The 22,407-nt window shown below is 39.0% G+C and overlaps 1 protein-coding gene across 1 annotated transcript; it reads right to left on the reverse strand.

Annotated features, from left to right (window-relative positions):
- Positions 1–5,424: 5,424 nt before the first annotated feature.
- On the reverse strand, positions 5,425–16,967 carry dusp19a (dual specificity phosphatase 19a). The gene is made up of 5 exons (XM_075478803.1): positions 16,890–16,967; positions 13,497–13,737; positions 11,842–11,888; positions 10,553–10,705; positions 5,425–5,664 (listed from the first exon to the last, which is right to left on the reverse strand). The coding sequence occupies exons 2-5, from the start codon at positions 13,717–13,719 to the stop codon at positions 5,458–5,460; spliced, it is 630 nt and encodes a 209-aa protein (XP_075334918.1). The 5' UTR covers positions 13,720–13,737; positions 16,890–16,967; the 3' UTR covers positions 5,425–5,457.
- Between the last annotated feature and the right edge of the window lie 5,440 nt (positions 16,968–22,407).

Consider the following 22,407-nt stretch of genomic DNA (forward strand, 5'->3'; position numbering starts at 1 on the left):
CGCTTTCCCGGCCTCAATGGGTTAAAGAAGGAGAGCATAACAACTACCAACATTGTAAAACTTGGTAAGATTATTTTCTATAAGTTTCTATTCAAACTCTGAGCCATAAAATTGTGTAAAATTGAATGCAAAAATATGTGAATTAGAGCAGCTTTTCTTTTTCTAAAGTACATGCACAGTATCTTGTTTAGTTATTTGTTGTTACTGGCTTCTCACTCTTCGTTGCACTGGAGGAGACCTTTGCAGCATGTGCAGAGCGCCTGCTTTGTCTCTTGTTGAGTGTGTGCACATGCAGGAGTGAGTCATTATCTGGGTGTTTTTATAAGTTTTGGCTTTTCTGTCTAACAAACATGTGAACGCGCATTTCAAAAGTCCGGTTTTGGTTGGGACAACAAAGGATTTATTTTTTCCATCGTCCTGTGAATACACAGCTGGATCAGCCACAACATTAAAACAACTCTTTGGTAAAGTGAGCAACTGCTCAACAACCCAAACTCCTGCACTCTCAGAAAATAAAGTACAGAATTGTACCTTTAGGGGTACGATGGCTTGTCACTGGGGCAGTACAATCAGAAGGTATAGTTTTGTACCCTTGTGGTTTGTACCTTACAGAGACCAATCTTGTACTTCTGGTGGCAATTTTGTCCCCTTATACTGAAGTAGCCTAACACAGACTGTCTATTGTACCCCAGCATGTAGAAAAAAAGGTACATATATGAACCTTTTACCACTTGAGCACATATATGTACCTTTTGGACCCTCAAAAGGGAACATATAGGTACCTTTAGGTCCAATAATTAACCCTAGGGGGTACATTAGTATAGATTGTATCTCAGGGGACAAAAAAGGACTCGTACTGTACCCCTATTTCTGAGAGTGTGGGAAATTAAAACCGACAGAATTGATAAAAAATGGGTGTATTATTTTACTAAAACTCTAGGAGTTGTTAACACAAGCATGAGGAGCTGCAGTGGCAAGAGAGATGACACTTAAGCCTCACATGGCATTGTCCTTTTATCCATAACAATCCGTGGTACACAGGTTTTGCTTTAAACCCAACCTGCTCATCAGTTCAGCCACAGAGTTCAGGTTTGTTACTACGAGAGAATATCAATGCTTAATATTCTTACTGTGGAGGTCCCCTTTTATTGTAAACACTTAAGTACAATTACTTAAAATGTTATTATAATTACAGTTCTTATAAATTGTAATAATATTAAAGAGTCATTTTTACTTCGATCAAACTTAAAGCAGTTGCTGCAGAACTATGGCTCTTTATTTATCCTTGTTACCTCACACGTACTTCATGCCAACATACCTGTTTTGGAGCTCTTCCGCTTGTCGTTTAGCTATGCCTCGGGAGAGCCGAAAAAGACCGAAAGCTAACCAAATGAAATATCCCAACTCAGCACACATCTTTACAACACTCGACAGCAGCTTTACAGCCAGGTTAGTCTCTCCCATGTCCCTGACCAGCTCCGGAGGCCCTCCGTCAACCGAATCTTTTTCAGCCAAGAAAAGCCTGTTTTTTACCACACAACTAATCAGTTAACTTGGGGATGTGGATAGATGTCTGGACCCAAACAAGACTGCAATACGGAGAACCCAACGGAAGCTGAATACCAAAGGGATTTATGTGTGATGGGGAGAATGGAGGATTTTCTTTATTAATACATGCACGGGTCAGTGATTTTAATCCATTCTGTAACACAATGTGAGTCCTTTTTCACCTCCTCTCTGGTAAAATGTTCATTTCATTGATTGTATCAGTGAAAGCATTGACATTATAAAACATTTTAACATAGGAGTGGCTTGTTTTTGTCCATTTGTACAGAGGGAGTTTTTTCTTTCCACCATCGCCCTGTGCTTGCTCAGGCTGGAGTTTGGATCAAAGAAAAGTTTTGATGCAATCTGTTGGTTTCCTGAGCGAGGTGACTTTTTGTTTTCATTGGCTTTGTATGAATTGGACTAATTTGTAATTTTATGAATTTGAGTACAAAGAATTGAATCGTAATTGACTTGAACTGAATTGTATCCTTAAAGTGCCTTGAGATGTAAATGTAAATGTAAATGTATTTTATTTATACAGCCCTTTACAAACAATCGCTACGATGTACCAAAGTGCTTTACAGCAGGTAATAAATAAAGAGAAGAATAAGTAAAAACATATAAAAACAATAAAAGAACAGTGAAAGAAATAAAATACAACAAAATCAAATAAGATAAAATAAGATAAAAGTGTCATCATACTACTGGGTATTAAAAGCAATCCTAAATAAGTAGGTTAAATCTACGATGCCATTTGTTGTGATTTAGCACTACATAAAGAAAACTGAATTGAATTGAATAGTTCACCTCTGCAATAATACAAACCTGATATTACATAATAGGTTGCATTGACCGGGAATCAAACCCAGGAACAACAGCTGATTGGCGGTTGCCGTAACCATTACACCAACGCTGTATTGTAGAGTTGATCACTGAAGCGAACAGTTTTACGATTTAAGATCAGAATTTTTTTTTATAGTCATGTACAGGGAATACAGGAAATTTGTCCTCTGCTTTTAACCCATCCAGGTTGGCACCTGTTGAACATGCACCTGCACAGGGTCACACACTGATAGAGACAGATGCCATACACTGGAACGGTGGGCAGCCAATCACAGCACTCGGGGAGCATGGCGCCTTTCTCAAGGGCACCTCGGCCGTGGCAAGGAGGTGGACTGACACCCCTCCATCTGTCTGTTTCACCAGTCTTGTGAGTGGCGAGAGTGGGAATCGAACTGCCGTTTATTAGATGACCCACTCTAACCACTGCGCCGCGGCCAGTTTTATGATCCAAGACTCTGGTTCCATAATTTTCAAATATCATACACACATATTGAGACACATGCGTAGATGCATAAATACATCACATAAAATAATTGATTAATTTTGCTAATAAAGTTCCTTCTCTTCTAAATGTGCTCTGATTGGAGACCCTTGCAATAACGTTGCCACGTGGTTTAAAGGTTAATTCAACATAAAGTTTAGGCAAATGGGGATTATTCTGCAAAATGCAGTCCAAAGCTTCTATTATTTTAGATGTGAAGAAAATACTGCATCAAAAACATTCGACTGATAATGAATATTAGATAAAGTTATACTTTACGTCAGGTAAAGCATTCCTGGATGATCCGTGTGACAACAGAACAAACTTTTACATAATGTTCCCAGAATCAAAGTAATCAAGTTGTTTGTTGGGCAAACTTTGCTGAACTTAGCGTTGCACTACTTTTCTTACCAAGGTTTGTAGTTTTTCACAGCGTAGTGATTGGTCGGACAAAGGAAATGCCTCCTGATGCTGTACCTGTTCCGATTCTGCAGCTGACCGGCAGCTTTCATTGGCGGTAAAGTGTCACCTGATGTAGGGACAAGGAAGGAAAAGTTCATGTTAGAATACAGTGGGACTGCTGCTAATACTATAGCTGGTGCATAAGCTGGTTAGGATGAGTGGCGAGGGAGTGTATTTCTTAAACTGAGGGGAAAATCAGCTTAAAAACTATTCAGGATTTATTAACGATTGACAAGATAAATGTGTCACAGAGAAAGGAAAAAGGATCTCTGACATGTGTACCCAGTAAGCTGTTGCTTTATAGTCCTTCCATGCTTATTAGTGTGCGTTCACATTGTCTAAATGAGCATCACTTGTAGTTGTAAACAAACCCTCATGGCAACAGCTGCTGTCTGATTGGTCAGCTGGCTGATTGAAAAAAAATGTTTCTTCATAAACAAGGAGATAATTAAGATGATCATGTGGGCGACTGGATGAGAGTGTGTGTGTATATGAGTGTGTTTCAGTAATAGATTCAGGTCTTTGTTCGTCAAAAGGCTTTTCAGCCAACAAGTAGAACATGAGCAGAGCTGAGAGACGTGATTCATTTTAGGTCCTAATCAGTCAGATAGGAGCTATAAAACTCTGCCTTTAATTTATTATATTTTACGTGTTAGAACGTCTCATTCAGATGTAGGAAATAATCAGCTTTGATTAGAATAATTTAACCCTAACCCCTGGAGACCTGAGGACAACACCAGGACAAATGAGGACATAAAGAGACAATATCACGAGTAAAGCAACCAGGACTGAAAGTAACTAGAAACTAAACAGAATTACAACTCAAGAGAGACATAAATACAAAGCTAAACACATGATGAAACAAAAACTAGAAACTACACAGGACACAAGCAGCATACAAACTTTAACAAAGGGAAGTGGAAGAATAAACTACAATACAATAACACAACAAAATCCTCACAAACTATCACGTTAGTGTGCACAGTGAAGCTCAGAAATCCTTCAGATAACAGGGAGAGAAGGAAGTTGGTGTGATGTGAGGATGCTACAACAAAACATTCTGGTGGCTGGAAATCACATCAGAAACATCCCATAAAACGAAAATGAGAGGGAGGTGTGAGACGGGTGTATGGAGGCAGAACGGGACTGTCTGACCTGTCTCGGTCTGAACCAGAGAGTCCTCACGTGGCGTCACTGTCATCACCATCGTCCTCCTGTCCAGACCCGAGCAGAAGGAGCCCATCGTCAGCAGAAACCACAGGAAGAAGACGGAGACTCCAAACAGATGGAGGACTCTTTATTTTCATGTGATGAAAAGACATCTTCCTTCTGCTTTCATCCGCATGCTGCTCAGAGGAGCTCTGCGTCTCGGTGGCGCTTCTCTGGCTCAGGAGAGTGTCTTACCCTTTAAACACCAGGGCTACGGTGTGTGTGTGTGTGTGTGTGTGTGTGTGTGTGTGTGTGTGTGTGTGATGCAGCACAGCGGTCAACACACCCCCCAGGCCCAACTTTGTTTTTTAAATATGTTTCAATCAGTAAAATTTCTTAACTTCCACTTTTGGTATCTTGTTTAATTCTCAAATGATTTGTCAAACATTGCAATTTTGTTTTATTTACATGTTACATAGTACCAGGTTTTTCTCTTGGATACAGTTTGGTTTGATGCTCAAAGCAATAACTGCAAACATTTGTGCTTCAACCATGGACATTTTTGTTATTTTCTTATGTTTAGAAGATAAGACTGGAGTTTGTGGCTGTTCACTGTTGTGAAACTTTTTAAAATCAAGATTTATTTATTTTCCCCTTCAATCATCAATCTCAGCACAGAAAAAAACAACATCAAAACATGACAACAGATGTCATCCTTAGTAGCACACAAACAAGGATTAATGTCAATTTGTCTCAAAACCTGCAAAAACAAATATCATCGGAAGGAAAACAGAAAATCTTTAAATGAGTCAGACGAACGAGTCTGTTAGAAAATGGATCCTACACTGAAAGAAAAACCTAGATTATTGTCATCATCAGTTCAGATTTTGGAATAACTTCAATCTTTTCTTGTTACAATCGAACATGCTTTTTTTCACATCGTACAACCACCCTGAGCATTTTCTCTGTGTCCTTCAGTGTTTGGACCCGTTCATCGTCGGCGGTTTGTAGTTCCTCAGTTGCTCCAGAAAGCCGGGATTGGGGGAGGAGGCGGGCCGAGCTGATTTTACCAATGAGAGGGCGTCATCGAAGGACTGGCCATCGCATGACATCAGGTAGCCAGTGACCACTGCTGGAGCTCGGGACACGCCAGCGTTGCAGTGGACCAACACGACACCTTTCTGAAATACAAACGCATGTAAAAATGAAAGACAAGTGACTGAATTTGGCCGAAGATCTCCTTTAAAAGATGAGAAACACACAGCATTTTACATGTTACAGATGCATTAACTTACACTACATTCAAAGCAAAGTGAGTTAATCCTGGTTTAAGTTCTAAGGCTATTAGAAGGTATTCTGTAGAAAGTAGACAGTGTATCTTTAAACAGCTATTTTACTCTAAATCAGGGATGTCCACATCCGGTCCTGCAGGTTTTAGACGTTTCCCTGCTTCAACACACCTGATTCAGACTAGTGCATCATTAGCAGGCTTGTGCAGAACTTAACAATCTTTTGATCCATTTCATCTGAATTTGGGATTCAGATGAAATGGAACCCAAATCTGAAGCTTGAGTTTCAAAACTTAATCACATTTTAACTTCTGATTTTATCTATTGTTCTTATTTCTTTCTTTTTTGTTTAAATTTAAATCATGCTTTTTATTTCTACTGTTTTAATGTATCTGTAAAGCACTTTGAATCACCTTGTTGTTGAATTGTGCTATACAAATAAACTTGCCCTGCCTTGAATCAGGTGGGGTTTTTTTGTATAATTTTATTGTATTATTTTATTATATAAATAAATTTAGCTTTACTTTTAAGCCAAGAAAAAAGTTGTGAAAGATGTTTTTCTGCCTATTGATGACGATTATATACTGTACATGCATGTGTACCATCCATCTCTAACTTTATTTACAAAAGCAAAGAAGCCTCTTTCTCATCACAGAACTCTTTGTGATGTGGTGGGTTGGACATTATTGACATCAGTGTCACTGAGGTAGTTACTCCTCCAAATGTTTGTTTTTATCGTGCTCTGGGTTTTGGTCAAGGAGCAGTTTGCAGAAAAATCTCCAAATAGAAATAATTACAAGGTCAAAAATAGTAATTTCAAAGCAATCTGCAATAAATTAATGTCACCAAAGGAAAGCTAATTTAGATAAAGTTACCAACACATCAACGGTTTAATGTCCTGTATGATGTTGTCATTTACTCTATGTAAAATGTCTAAAATGAGCAAAATCTAGCTGTGAAATAAAGGTGAGTAAAAACAGGGGAACGTTGGAGAATTCAAGTCCAGCAGCTCAACAATACTAAAGAACATTTGACAGGTAGGTTGATTCAGCCACTTTTAATCACACATTTAACATCATCTGAGATCAAGAAAAAGTGATATGACCCTTTTCTCTTCTTTGACAACATACAAAAACATATGGTATATAATAAGATCCTTTTTTTTTTTATTTTGTCTGTTCTATTTGTGGTAAAATTACATAAAACCTTTTCATTAAATTGTCACAGTGTTGCACAGGTTGAACAGGGTTTAAAAATGAATAAATAAATAGAAAAGAAGGGACTTTGCTTTTGCAGTAGGTGTGCTCCCAAAGTGTGTTTCTCATTTCTAGGGATTTTTTGAGATGCAGCAGATCAAATTCAGTTGAATTTTTTCCTGATTCAGAGAGAAAACAACATAAATTGCGGTGACACTTTCTGACCACTGGTCGGCTCCTCGCTCCAACAGAACACAGCTTGGTTGTGACTTCAGGCCAACGAGCTGAGTGTCACACCACAACAAGCTATTTAGTGAATAGACACCTTGTTTGTTAATGTGCTTGGAAACTCATTAGCTTCTCCATTACAACATTCATTTTCCTCCACATGACAGCTTCACACCACAAGCTGTGTCCCAGTTATCTGCCCGGACTTCACAGCGGGGGTTGCGCTCACTTCAGCCACAACCAAACTGTGAAAATCGCAAAAGATTTTTTGCTAAATGTCACCATTTTCAAGAGGAAAAAAACAGCCAAAACGATTTGTTTTATTTTCTTTTTTTTTTCTAAAGATGAATGTATATTAAAGTTATAGGATTTGGGGGAAACTTGATCTCAAAACTGAAAAGACTTAAAGGGAAGACTCTCAAATTTAAAATTGCTTATTTACATATTCAGAAGATGTGTTAAGTGGGGGCTGAGCCATAAATTCAAAAGAAGAAGGCTGCTACACTTGAAAACTGTTGTAGAAAAAAGTCAAAATGTACAGGCCAACGCATTGTTTAAACATCAGGAATTCAATTGAAGAGTTTATGTAGTTTAGGTATTTGTGTTGCTGTCATGACAACCTCAATATCTAACGATCATCAACAGCCAGATGGCCTGCTGGGTAATATGAGCCTGTATGTCAAAGAAAAAGCATCAGTTTGATTATCAGGGCTGGAATTACCAAACACACACACATGGAAAAGTATGTCATCATAATGAACACATAGACACACATTTCCTGTAATCATACCCCTCTAATGACTGCCTAATCACTGTGTGTGTGTGGTGTCATGTTAAGGTGAGCCCTGGGCTGGACTGCTAAAAGCTTGTATGACACTGCGATCTGATCTGAGTGCAGTTTAATAAAACATGAACAAAACTAAGCATTTATTATTTAAAACAGAGGAAGAGGAGAGGAAATGAGGCGAGGACACGAGGAGAGAAAACAAGGAGCGAAGATGTCTGAATATGTGTCACAAGTTTAACACTTTTTTAATTTGTCCCCTTATTCTCGCAGGCTGTCGGCTCGATGGGATTCTTTGTTTCGGTTGGACTTCACAATGTACAGCACCGTTGTACTTGTTGTTACAATCATTTGAACTCTGTCTGCGAAAATTAGTACACAGGCAATCTATCAAAAGTTGAAACGTATGTGCTCATTTTGAATTTGAATTTAAAATCTTATAGAAAGGTGTTGGGGCTGCCACAGAAACACAAATAATTTAATGTATTTGAGCCGTGCTGCTTGATTATGTGCTTTTGGCATTATCTTGCTTACATAAGTAAGACCGTCCATGAAAAAGACATCTGGATGGTGCCGTATGCTGGGCCAAATCCTGCATAACAATCAGCATCAACGGTAAGTTCACAGATGTGCAAATTAGTCACGTAATGTACAAGAATGAATCTCCACAACAGCTTTTTTACCGTTGGGTAAAAACCACCAGGTCAGACGGTTCCTCTGGTTTCTAAAGAGAATCCCTGACTGGTCAGATCACAGTCCACTTTACCCCCTTTGGATCTAAAGCAACATAAGTGTGTCCTTGAGCTTCACATCCACATTTTTTTTAAACAAACTGTTTTAACCTTCTTGTAGTCTGAGGATTTAGTTTTTATGGCTGTCTTTGGGATTTTGATCAGATCTGATCCAACTAAAAATCCTTCTGTTCAGGTTTATTTGATGGTTGTATTTAAGGTGTCAGATTGATCTACTTGGATGTCAACAAAAACTATTGTAATGTGTTGCAGGTTATATCTGCTGTACACAAATGTGTTTTTCATATAAAGAACACTGAATCTTCTCATGAATAAACTTTTATTTGCAGCCACACAGTTAATTAGCAGCAAACTGATGTCAGGAGTTCACTTTTCCCCAGTGAGCCTTTGTGTGGCAGCCTGGTAATGTGAGGTTCATGTTTCTAAGTTCGTCAAGATGGAAATTTTAACAGGAATGATTATGTGTGTTGTAGTTCAGGTTGTGTGACCTTTGTGTTGTGTTGCAGCTGCTATTTGATAGGACGATGATGTTATCGCTTTTGTAATTGTGCAGTGAAATGAAGCCTGTATGAGAGCAGGTTTTGTCTACAGGGAGTGAAAAAATGTTCTGCTAAAGGCAGCACCATCATAAAACCCAAAATAGATAAATATGCAGTCATGTTATTGTATATTCAGTTCTAAATTTTTACGTATCAGTACATTATCTATACAAAAACTGGTCCTCACCAGCTTTTAAAACTAAATACAACCTCAAATGATCAAGAACACCTGACAATTTACATTGTGTGACTACAGTATTTAGGTTTGTAAAGTTACATCTGAACAAATCACAAGACTTCTGGAACAATGTCCTTTGGACAGACCAGACCAAAGTGGGGATGTTTGGTCATAATGCACAGCAGCACGTTTGGAGGAAACCAAACACAGCATATCAGCACAAACACCTCACACCAACTGTTAAGCACGGTGGTGGAGGGCTGGTGATCTGGGCTTGTTCTGCAGCCACAGGACCTGGGCACATTGCATTCATTGAGTCCACCATGAACTCCTCTGGATACCAAAGTATTTTAAAGTCAAATGTGAGGCCTGAAACTGGCTCATCAACAGGACAATGATCCCAAACACAGCAGCAAATCTACAACAGAATGTCTGAAAAAGAAAAGAATCAAGGTGTTGCAATGGTTCAGTCAGAGTCCAGACCTCAGCCTGACTGAGATGCTGTGGTGGGACCTTCAGAGAGCTGTGCAGAAACCAGAGCTGCAAACCTCAATGACCTGAAGCAACGTTGGAAAGAAGAGTGGCCAAAGTTCCTCCACAAGGACGTGAGAGACTGATAACGTCATACAGAAAACAATTACTTCAAGTTATTGCTGCTGAAGGTGGTTTTACAAGTTGTTAAATCATGGGGTGGACTTAGTTTCACACACTCTTTCTACATTTTGGTTTAGTTTTTGTTCAATAAATAATGACAGTGTGCCATGTGTTTTTGTTCAGTTGAGGAGGTATTTATCTCATTTTAAGACCTTTCTAAGGACCAGATTATTGAATTTCCTTTAATGTCCTGATATGTTAAACATTTAAATTGAATCACGGTGTATTTTCTTGTTCACATGACTGTATTTGGCCATTGCTAAAAGTCACTTTTGATAAGTAACTTTCACTCCTTTCCAGGACAGACTCTGGTTCTGCTTCACTGCAGTTTTCATACAGCAAGCTTGAAGAATCACTTCTACATTTATCTTTATTTTTACAGCCTTTTGCAGGCTGAATAGCGGTCTTGTTTACATTGATGGTGTGTGGCAGGCAGGCTGATGGGTTACCTCACTGCGTGCCTGCTGGATGAAGTCGCAGCAGTCCTGGATGTACGACACCAGATCGGCGTCAGGGAGGTCCAGAATACTGACAGTCTTGTAGATGAAAAGGTCCGGAAAAACATTTTCCACTCCAAAGGCCACATTCAGGATATGAGATACCTAAGTATTAAAATAAAGCAGAAAAAAATGGAAGAAAATATCCTGAGAGAGAATTTCATATTTTTCTTCTCAGATTCAGAATCATCTGCTCATCTTTGTGAAAGAAGATGCTTCTCTCGTTTTCAAAAGAAATCTCACTTCATCAGTTCAAAGTCCAGAATCCAGTTCAACACAGACATGGCTTTAAAATCTTCTTTCTAGTCCATATACACTTAGAGGTTTTCACCCCATTCAGCGAATAGGGTCATTTAGCTGTTTCCATAGTCAGATCGAACTCTTCTGAAGGTGCTTTTAGTAATTGCCTGTTGATATGGGGTCAGTTACAATTATCTCTTTACTTACTTAGGTTCTTGCCACAATATAAGCAACCAGAGTATTTGAAGGGATATTTGATGTGTAGCAGCATTAAAGTAGAGCCGTAAGTCATTTTTGGGCAAAGAAAATGATACAATTGTAATTCAAGTGATCCGTTAAGAAAGAAGACACCTTTAGCACCTACAATTGACCCGCTTCAGGGAATTTGAACGAATGTTGTCTCTATACAGTAATCACAGAAAAGACATCCACAAAAAAAAAAACTTACCAACAGAAACAGAAGGTCTTAAATGTTCTAAAATATTAAAAACAAACATCAAAATGGAAAAAATATGCAAATCTTTACATGGTGTGAAAACAGTAACTATAGAGTCACCTTTTCCCCAGCTTTGTTTTTCTCATTATATTTGTTTTTTTCTCACCATCTGGTCATGTAAATAGGCAACATGAGTTAACTGGATAGATTTACCTTGAGTGACGCACAGCTTAAAGAGGAGTAGATAAAAAAAACACACTGGGTTTAACTCTCACATCTAAACCTAAACACCAATAAGAAATAGTCTCACACTGATAACGTCTGATGTTTAAATCTGTATTTCATATCATTTGTTTGGCTCTTTTCAATTGTTCAAAAGGCTTAAATTCAAGATCTTTCGAAGGTGACACTATAAGTGATATCTGTTGCATTGCGTGTATGTTTATGATGTTTATGTGTTTGTTCCCCGTAGAAAATGGGTAAATAAATGAATAAATTCACATGTTTGACTGTTTGTGTTTGTGCAGAAAGTGAAGGGATCTGGTGATTGGGAAAAGATGCTCACCTTGTGTTTTCTCAGAGTGCCAAAGTCGTGCGCAGCATCCTGAGAACCTGCGCACACACACACACACACACACACATAATGAGTTAATTAGATATGTAAAGCAGGACTTGTCTTTGAGTTGGTTTGACTGTGTCCCGGGTCAAACCAGGATCAGCCCAGTGCTGTGCAGGCGAAGTATCTACTGCAGGTCACAGGGTCATTCAGGTTCCACCTCTGAGCCCTGATAGGTCATGTCTCCCCGAGACCTCCCCCACGTCTGGCTCATGTTACCTGCTGCTCTGCGCTGGGAGGCCATGATTGTGGAGGTGACACAGGGGTCCAGGCAGTGGGGGGGAGGTGGACCTACTACTGATGAGGGAAGGGGAAACTTTTTGGGAAACAGCACAGTCTCACACAAAAACGTGAAATATTCACATAACAGAGAACTGTTAGTTCAGACTCTTAAAGTAATGCATTGTAGTTACACTCCTAACCTTAAACACGCTGTTCCGTAATGTGTGAAAGAGCTGCAAAGCTGTGAGTGACAGCACAAAGGAACAGCAACTGAATGCTAAAACAACATTTAGAAAAGAAAGTTAATTGAAGCGTTAAGAAAAAAAAGGGAATCAATTTTGTCTCTCCCACTTGTCAGTCAGGTGTGTAGTGCCATCCCTCCAACCTCCAAATGTGGACTTCTGACCTTTTAAATGTGATGAAACAGTCAATACGAGGCTATCGAATGAAATGCTGTGTCACTGTGTTACTGTGGAGTTATTTTCATGTTCATAGGCACATAAAACAGCTAAAAACCTGCCTGTTGACAGGAATCAGAATATTAAATTCTTTAAAACCAGTTTTGCTGAGAGACAAGGTTGTGGGAACTTATCATAGAGTAATGAGGCTCTGAAAACTATGCCATGAAAAGCAAAAGATCACTCAGATAAGCCAGAGGATAGTCAGAAATATATTTTGTCATTAACTATGACACTAACATGGAACTTTTTGGTTTGAATGAGAAGAAATATGAGAAAGGAAAGTAATATTACAGCATTTTAGAGTCTCATATGGCAACATCTGTGAAATATGGTGGTGGCAGTATCATGGTTTGGGTCTGTTTTGCTGCACCTGGGCCAGGGTGGCTTTGCATAGTTGATGGAACAATTTATTTTGAATTATACGAGGAAATTCTAAAAGAATATTAATCCAAAGGAATCCCGACAGAGAGTGTGACATAAAGCATGTGTTCAGGACTTCAGGACAGGAGCTGTTTTGTTAAACAAAGGTTTAAGAGGAGTTAATCTTTATGAATAGTAAAGTCAAAGTCCTGACCTTAACTCACTAACATCCTACCATTGAAGCTGTTCTGTAAAACTAATGTAAAAGCTCAACAAAGCTTGTTAGAATATTGGGGGCAATGTGAGTAAGCCTTGATCATTTTCCTCAATAGATTTTTTATTTCTTTTGTCTTTAATTCGGTTCTCTTGCTCTATTTTTGGTCTTGTGTACTAATCTGCTGATGTTTTAGGTCATTTTTAAGTAAAAATGTTGAAAAATCTCTTGAGACAGGGACCTACTGCTAACCCACAACACAACTCTAATGTGAGTCTACACTGATTTCACTGTTTTTATCACATGTCCAGTTGGTCAGTGAGTCGTCCTGAGTCTCTGTTTCTCACCCAGCAGCAGGAAGGGTTTGACAACGCCGACCTGCGGGTCCCAGGATGTGTCGGGAACGTATCCCAGCATCTTCTCCGGGGGGACGGGCTCCTCCACCACTGTGATCGTTGAGCCCTTCCAGGTCTCGATGATGCGACGGCCGCTCAGTGATGTCACTCGGGTGCATTGCTTCCTCAGCCGCGTCCGGGAAAAGCTCTGGATCTCTTCAGTCAAGGACTGCATGTTTAAACCGGACTCAACCTAAAAGATTAGTGAGAAGCAGTTAAATATCAGCACCTGATATTCATATTTTAAAAGGTGATTCTTCATCAATAAATCTTTAGGAAATAGATGTTACACGTTACAGAAAGCATATTAGCACACATCCTGTTTTAGTTATATTTGTGACGGTGTCCAGATGTTTGTGAAACATCCTGAATGTTTTAAAAAGTAACTCTGTTCGTGAGAAGATTTTGAGCAAATGAAACTGCAGCCAGAGCAGTAAAAAAATTTATTTTTTTACAAGAAAAAAATAGTATTTGCCTAAATGTTATTATTTTTTAAATTATATTCTTATTTTGTTCACAGCTTCTGTAAATCTCCGGGTTCAGTTAGCATCCATACTTCAGTTAGTTTAGGTCCTGATCTGTTGCACTGATCTGTTGCACTGATCAGTGCAACAGATCAGTTGCACTGATCTGTTGTCTTTGTTTGCTGATTGTCGTCACACCTCTTGTTCATCAGTCGTTAGTCCCCTCAGTATATGTTCTGCTTCTGTTTTGTTCCTGCATGTTTATCTTATTTTGTTAAGTTCATTTGATCAAAAAAAGTATTCCTGCTGCCACTACTTCCTGGAGTTCTCTCTCATTTTTGGATGCTCTTCTTTTTTTTATTAATTTTAGTATTATTATTGTTTTAAATTATACAGCTGTTTTATGTCTTTTAATTTATTCTTGTATTTTATTCATTTAATTTTTTTGTTTTTATTTTTCTGTACAGCCCTTTGGTCAACTGAGGTTGTTGTAAAGTGCTTTATAAATAAAATTGGATTGGATTGGATTTCTACTTGACGTAAGACTGATTTTAACTTGTCTCTTTGTGGTAAAACACCCGATGATTCCAGGACCCTACAAAGATTGATTAGACCTAAAATGAGAATCTACCTCTCAAGTCCTAAAGTGAAAAACCACTGCTGTTCATTATTCATGACATGTGGAATAAGGTCTTGTCCTGTGTGTAAGGGAGAGCTGCAGATGGCTCCCGGGGAAGTCATCGAGGAAAGATTTGAATGCCTAAAAGAGTCAGATGATTGGTTAAAAATGGCCGTGCATGGGGCACATTTAGTTTAATGATTATGTAACAAATTGTATATGTTGGGGGGGGGCTACACAGGACCGTTTGAAGACTGTCCTCTGTGGCAGAAAATAAGTATTTTTAACTGTTAACTTTTTCTTCTAAAACTATTTTCTTTCTTCTTTCTTTGGATTAGGGAGCACCATTACATGGTTTAAGTATTGAGTCCAACATACATTCCTTTTACCACTTTCTTTCTGATTGAGTTCAGGCAAAAACTCAATAAAAAAAAATCAAACGACATACCACACTACTCTCTTTTTACTCCACCCTCTTGATGGACACCATTTTGCTTCCTATCCAGTTGTCCTCATAACCACTGGAGGCTGTTAATTCTTTGAATTGATATATATATTTTTGGTTGTTACTGTCTGCATGAAGAAATGCGGTTGTTTTTGTGAGGAGGCCAGTCTTGGACAATATGAGACTACATGTTCATTTAAAGGTGGGGCTCCTGAACTTTGCAACTATCATCCCCCATCGATTGTAATTAACGCCAGACTTTATTGTCATCCATATCTCCACTTATATTTTCCCTACGTTGAACATTCTCTGCATGTCTCTGTATTTGCTTTGTCTATCGGGTGGTATATAAAAAAGATATGCATACTTAATACAGAGTGAAGATATGTCAACAAGTATTGATTGATTAATTGGATTGCCTTGTCCCGACATGGCAATAAAATATCTGATTCTTTTGAATTTTATGTCACTCTTAGGTCCAGGTTTAGTAAAATTACTCAAAACAAAATTTAGCATTGGCAAGCAAATGTGCTGAACTACATAGGTGAGAACAGGAGTCCTGCAAAGCGTTAGCATGTCTGTTGATTAGTTTCCAAAGTGAAACGTCTCATTCAAGCCTCCATAAAGAGATTAAACTGGTGTAATTAAAAGCTTCTACTCACTCACTGTCATGTGGCCAGTACTGTGCAAAAGTCTTGAGTCACCTCTCATTTCTTTATATATTGCCAGGAATATGGAAAATTGTTTTCAAGATTTATTCAAACATGTGCAAACATTCATGTGAATAAAGCAGGAAAACAAAGTTTGTACAATTCTAACAAGCTTGAAAGTCAATATTTGGTATGAGCGTGTTTATTCTCCAACACAGTCTGAACCATCTGAAGTAGTCTTCAGGAATAGTTCTCCAGGCTTCTTGAAGGACATCCAAAGCTCTTCTTTGGATGTGGGCTGCCTTTTGTTCCGTTCTCTGACAACATGATCCCACACTGCTTCAATAATGTTGAGGTCCGGGCTCTGGGGAGGGTTCATCCCTCCATCAGACCTGTTGCCACTGATTTTCAGTCCACGTCTTGAATCATTTGGCATAGCTCAGCCTTTTCTCCTACTACTTTATGTCTGTCATAAAATCTGTGTCTGTGTTATCTTTGGTATTTTTCATAGATGTAACTAGAGAAATGGGAACAAATTAAGTGGCTACTTCCCTATTTTTTAAATTGGTTGTTTGGTTGTCTGTTATGTGTAGACACATAACTGGTTCATCCCTTAACTTAGGTGTCTTTTTTATGCTTGAGTGATTCAAAGATCAGTGTTAAGTGGCTTAGCAAACAAAAAACACATTTCTCTCTGTGAAAATTAGTGAAAAAGCAACCAATGTCCAAAAAAAAAATTGAAACACCTTCACAAAGCCTGGAGAACTATTGCTCATGACCACTTTAAAGGATTAAAAGAAAGTCTGGCTGCCTGTAAGGAAACAGAAAGAAATGCAAGACTTTTGCATGGTGCTTTAAATCAGTATGAGCAATATTCTAGTTTTGATGTTTTTGTATTGGTAATATTGTTTTAATTGTTTCTACAGCACCTTTTGGGCTTACTTTTCTTTCTACGCTGTCTGGGTTATGTGGGAGTTAAACTAAACATTTTGATGTATGAACAGTGCAACACAAACTCAGTTTTGTTATTCAGTTTAGGTCATTGTATAGAGAAGTTTAAATAACCACACAGATAAAGGCCTTCACTGTTAGTTTCACTCAGTTGGGACAACATAAAAGGCACACTAATAGCTTTTAAAGACCCGTTATGTGCAGCGTATGCAGTACCTCTTTCCTCGGATGTTTAGGCTATAGTCCAGCTCTGCTCACAGTTCCACTGAAGGCAAATAATCCAGTAAAAACACCGGAAACCAGCTCAGTTTGAGGAGGAAAAGCACACTTCTGTCCTCATCATCCTCTCTTCCAGCAGACGTTCACACTGTTCTGAGACCACATTAGACCAGAACTATCCCAGTCTGACCAGTGTGAAGGCTGTCTCACCCAATGGTTTTAAACTGGACCAACTCTGCTGGAGGTGAGCTGCCACTGTGTAACGTGACACCTACTGCTTGTCTGAGTTTCCCCGGAACTCTGCAACGGTGACACATCTATGAAGTACATGACTGATAAAAAACAAGCCTTACCAAGTATCTTTGATTCAATTTCTTAAAAATAATGTGACGAATAAACAATTTGGCCTGCTTAGTTGAAATTTTCAGTGCAATGAAATTATATAAATAATAAAACATTACAATATTTGCTGGGAAACTGATAAAACATGTCTGAATAATTGGATGGTGGCTCTTGTTTCTCAAATATCCACCAGGGGGCGCCACATCCATACTTTTAGCGTTCAGACTGTTCAAACTGCACCTGTAGAACTTACAGCAGCCAAAAAGCTGTTAAAACTGAGAAATACAAGTAATCAGAACTTATGTTTTTCAATAAATAGAATTGATTCAACTTCCCTCTGATTCATGTATGTGATTATTATCTATCTATTTATTTCTAATTTCACAAATCTGACTACAGATTAGTTTGATGTTAATCTGCAGAGAATTATTTAGACTGACTTTTAAATGATTGTGGATCGGAGATATTTTAGTTTCTGTCGGTCTTCATGTCATCACCTGTTCCTTCTCAGGCAGACCCTACAAAGTGTTTCATTCGGGATACATTTTTACACTTTTACACAACCAGGTGGACACCTGGTTAGATTTACATCTTAAATGGCTCTTAAAACAGACGCTGTACTTTTTTGAGCTGAGCAGGCAACAACTTTGGTCCACTTAGCAATGTACACAAATGTGATGAGAACAACAGACAGAATCCTACTAATTAAACCAGTCATAGTGAATATTAGACTGGAAATGCACAACTCCTTACCTTTTGTTTCATGCCTGTTGCATGGTTGGGATTGGGATGAGGCTGGCAGATTATAACCAATCATAATGTCTTTATATAGCTACTAAGTATGAAGTTGGCTAAGTGTTGCTACGTTATCTCTTCTTCTTTTCCTTGTTATTGTCACCAATATGGCTCACGGCCATCACAATGACGAGTCTGAAAGCTTGTATCTTTTGGATTGATTGTATTTTGTGTTCAGTCAGCTGAGTGTGGTTGACATGGTGTGTCACCATTGAATTAAAATAGAAATGCCTCTGAATTCTCCCTTGACATGAACCCCTGAAATGTCTTGCAATTTCAGTTCAGTTTAAGGACAAAATCTATGTAGCCAGTAAATGTTAAAGTGAGCAGGAACATTTTCAAAGTAATCAGTCTCTATTTCAGGCTACATAAACAGTCCCTTTGGGAATTAAAGTCAATCCGTGTTGTCAGTCTGTGACTCTGGTTGGAGTCTGACAAAGGCTCTCTCACTGTCAACGCACCTATATCTATGTCATCTTTTCATTTTCTAAGAGTAATGGTTGGTTGATAGGGTGGTGCTTTTGCATGTATTGATCTCCTATGTCTGAAACTAAGCTGCTTTAGAGCAGGTTGCATTTACTTTAATCTGAAACAGACTATATTTATCAACATTTGATCTTAATGGGCACAAAGAAAAAAATTATTTAACAGGCCAATACGACTTTCCAGTCAGTATTTACTTATTCTCTTCTATATGCAACCATACACCATTGTAGAAAATAGCAGAATCAGAGTGCTGGAGCCCCTTACAGAGGCTCCACATCTGTACACATTTTAGTCGGCTTGTTATGCCTGTCCTGCAGAAAAGATGACAAGAATTATCAACAGCATCAGCTATTCCATTCACCGCTGACGCCCACAACATACAGGCCACAGTTGTCTGGTGCAGTGTGAAAACTGCTACCAATGGGATGCTGTTGGTGTTCGATCTGCTTTTTAATTTATGTGCTTTAACCACAAGAAAGCTGCTGCATTCACATTTTTAAACTCTGTATCATAAATCTGACAGTACAGATGGCGAGTGCAATGCCAAATCAGATCTCTTTAATGCCCCTATGAGTGTTCCTCAAACACCAGCCTCAGGGGCAAAGAACATTTTTAGCTCCCCTTTCAGGCTCTGCAGCGAAATCAGTAATGGTTGTAGATTACTTTCAGTCCTTAGCAATACCGTGTGTGCACACGTGTGTGTACAGCTGCAGTCTTATTTATGTTGGAAAAGATTCTGGTAGTTTCCAAGAATATTTCCACATACAAGGAGAAACAGTTTTCACTTTGGCTGAAATTACACCTTTTCATTGCCCCAGCACACAGGTTTGTATGACTATCTTTGTGAGGACCCTCAGTGAAATAATGCATTCCTAGACACCTAAAACCGATTCCCACCTGAAACCTAAAAAGGGACCGGAATAGAAGATAAAGATGAGGACATGCAGGATATGAAGACAAGGAGACAAGTAGAAGGGAATAAAGAGATGAGAAAATAAGAGGAGAAAAGGAGAAGAAAGGGGAGAGGATGAGGAGGGTAAAGGGTTTTCTGTAGCTGAGGAATGTGTGTTCACTATGTGTGTGTGTTTACTTTCGTAAATGTGTGCGTGTTTGTTCCTCTGATAAGATTTTCCTGCCAACTGAGAGAGGCTTTTACGTCAGAAAAAAACACACTTACAGCAACGGAATCATGAGAACCACCGAAAGAAAGAAGGACAGACAGAGAAGAGGAGAAGAAAAGAAAGGAGGGAAGGAAGGATGAAAGGCAAAGTGCTGATTCAGTTCTCTGCATGTTGATCCATGAGTCAGAAAACCCAGAGAGGCTGTGTGTGCGTGTGTTAGTCTGTGCGTGTGTTGGTGTGTGTGCGTTGGCTGTAACTCAACCCTTACATGTGAAGCTCCTCCAACATCTGACAACCATTACTGATATCAACACACACACACACACACACACACACACACACACACACACACACAGTGCCACAGTTTGCTGCGTCATATTCAGTTTTAATGGACCAATAACAGAGCTGTTAATGCAACAAGCCTGCAGGGGTCAGAGGTCAACATCAGCCACTCAATCAGTTACAGGTTTCTCTCAGTCATTCCAGTTTTAGTGACTGGTCAAGTGCCTCCTTATGGTTAAGACTTCCAGCATGTGGAGGTTTGTCAGGATATCCAGTCCCTCGTACTGTCGCTGTTACAATTCTGCTCATTGAACCTGTTGGAACCATAAGTGCTTCCAAGCTATCGTGATTCGATCATTTGAAGTTGCAGTGAAACGCCTCTGTGTTCAGGCAAGTCAAACTGAGCGTTTGGTGTTAGATTGGATCTGCTTTGCGGTGTGACGAATGCGGGTATGGGCATTGTTACAAAACTACAGTACCATGCAAGAGCCCTGATCCACCCCTCATTTCTTTATATTTTGCTTCCAGGCAGCCAGGCTTTCTTGCAATCTTTTAAAGTGGGTTTTGAGCAATAGTTTTCCAGGCTTTCTGAAGATCTTTCAAAGTTTTTCTTTGGACATTGACGGCTTTTTCACTCATTTTCAGTCCAGACCTGACTATTTTTGGAGGAATTTTATATTTTGCCTGTAAGGCCCCTTAACACTGACCTATGAATCATTCAAGCTTTAAAAACCATCCAACTCAAGAGATGAGACAGTTCTGTGTCTACACATAACAGACAGCTTAACAAAGAACCTATTTTGAATTGTATTTTTGGGCACTTTGTTCCTAGCAGCCTATGTTGAAAGATATAATTTGTTCCCATTTCTTTAGTTGCATCTATGAAAGATAACAATTTGACGGACATTAAATAGTATTTTTCCACCAACAAGGTGATTCCCAAGGACCTATTAGATGTTAAAAATTCGAGGAAATTAAACAAGTGGATGAAAGAAGAAGTGTCAGTCCTTAAAAAACTATCTACAGCAGATGAACAGTATCTGAAAGTGAAGAAAGAGGAAAGAATCCAGCAAAGACCTGACACAGGAGCTGAGAGATGCATCTGGACCTTCAGCTGATCCATCTGCTGTTGGCCCAAGCCTCATCAGAAATGGGCTCCATGGAAGGGTGGCTGTCAAGAAGCCGTTCTTAAGGAAGAGAAACGGGGAGAAAAGGCTGAGCTGTGCCAAAGGACACAAGAAGTGGACTGAAAATCAGTGGCAGCAGGTCTGATGGAGGGATGAATCCTCCCCAGAGCCCGGAGCTCAACATTACTGAAGCAGTGTGGGATCATGTTGGCAGAGAACGGAACAAAAGGCAGCCCACATCCAAAGAAGAGCTTTGGGATGTCCTTCAAGAAGCCTGGAGAACTATTCCTGAAGACTACTTAAAGAAATGACAGAAAGCTCGTCTGAGAGGGTTCAGGCTGTGTTGGAGAATAAAGGTTCTCAGACCAAATACTGACTTTCAGGCTCATTAGGATTAGGATTATACATCAGGTTGTTTTTGATTTTTTTTCTCATGTATATTCTACATGAATTTGCATCCTTGAGTGCCAAGATTTGTTAAAGTTGTAGTATGTAACATAACAATAAGTTACTAGAAATAATTACTATATATTCTAAAAAAATGTTTTCTATTTATATCTAATTACTTTAATTAGGAATAATGCTTTTTTTGAGAGAAATAGAGGATCAAAGAGTAACAAAGCATGAATTAACCTCATCAAAGAAACGATAACTTAAGGAGGCAAAGCGACTCTCCTGTTGAGTAAGTATTCGGGAATTCAAGATTGGAGAAATGTTGTTAGTTTTCTTTTCAAAGGGTAGTTTAGTCTACACAAACAGATGCAGTGTGTTGCTACCTGGTGTGTGGACAGCATTTGAGATGGTTGCTTTCTCTGACTTGACCACCAGATGTCAGTAATCGTTACACACTGTAACTTAAATGTCCTGATGCAACGAAACCGTGTTCCTCTAACAAATGCACTTTAAGCCTGTAATTGTAAATGTGAGAATGCAAATGTCCATTACATTTTCTCCGGATTTTTGACTTTATTCCGGAGCATTTACTGTGAGTAAGTGAATGTTCAAACTTTCTTGTTTGACCTGTATTTTGCTTTCCACTGCCTCGCCAGGGTTATGGATGCATTTAAACACACCTGGTTTTGATTTAAATGCGAAAACAGCCACGAGTGGGCCTCACTTATCATCCTTGCGTGCTGTAAACAAAATAGGGATTTCTGCAGCTTAATTTTTGCATCATGTCCTTCAGCCTCCGCACACTATCCAGACAGCCCTCCCTTGCATATACTGTGAGAACACAGAATCTCAGAATCAGTCACATGCTCCACTGAGCATCGTTGTGCTTTTCCCATGCTCTTGCTTTAGGGATGGGCTACCTTGTGACTGACATATCTCTGCTTCTCAGTCCGATACACGACTCTAAAC

The sequence above is a fragment of the Odontesthes bonariensis genome, chromosome 12, assembly GCF_027942865.1.
Source record: "Odontesthes bonariensis isolate fOdoBon6 chromosome 12, fOdoBon6.hap1, whole genome shotgun sequence".
Taxonomy (NCBI): Eukaryota; Metazoa; Chordata; class Actinopteri; order Atheriniformes; family Atherinopsidae; genus Odontesthes; species Odontesthes bonariensis.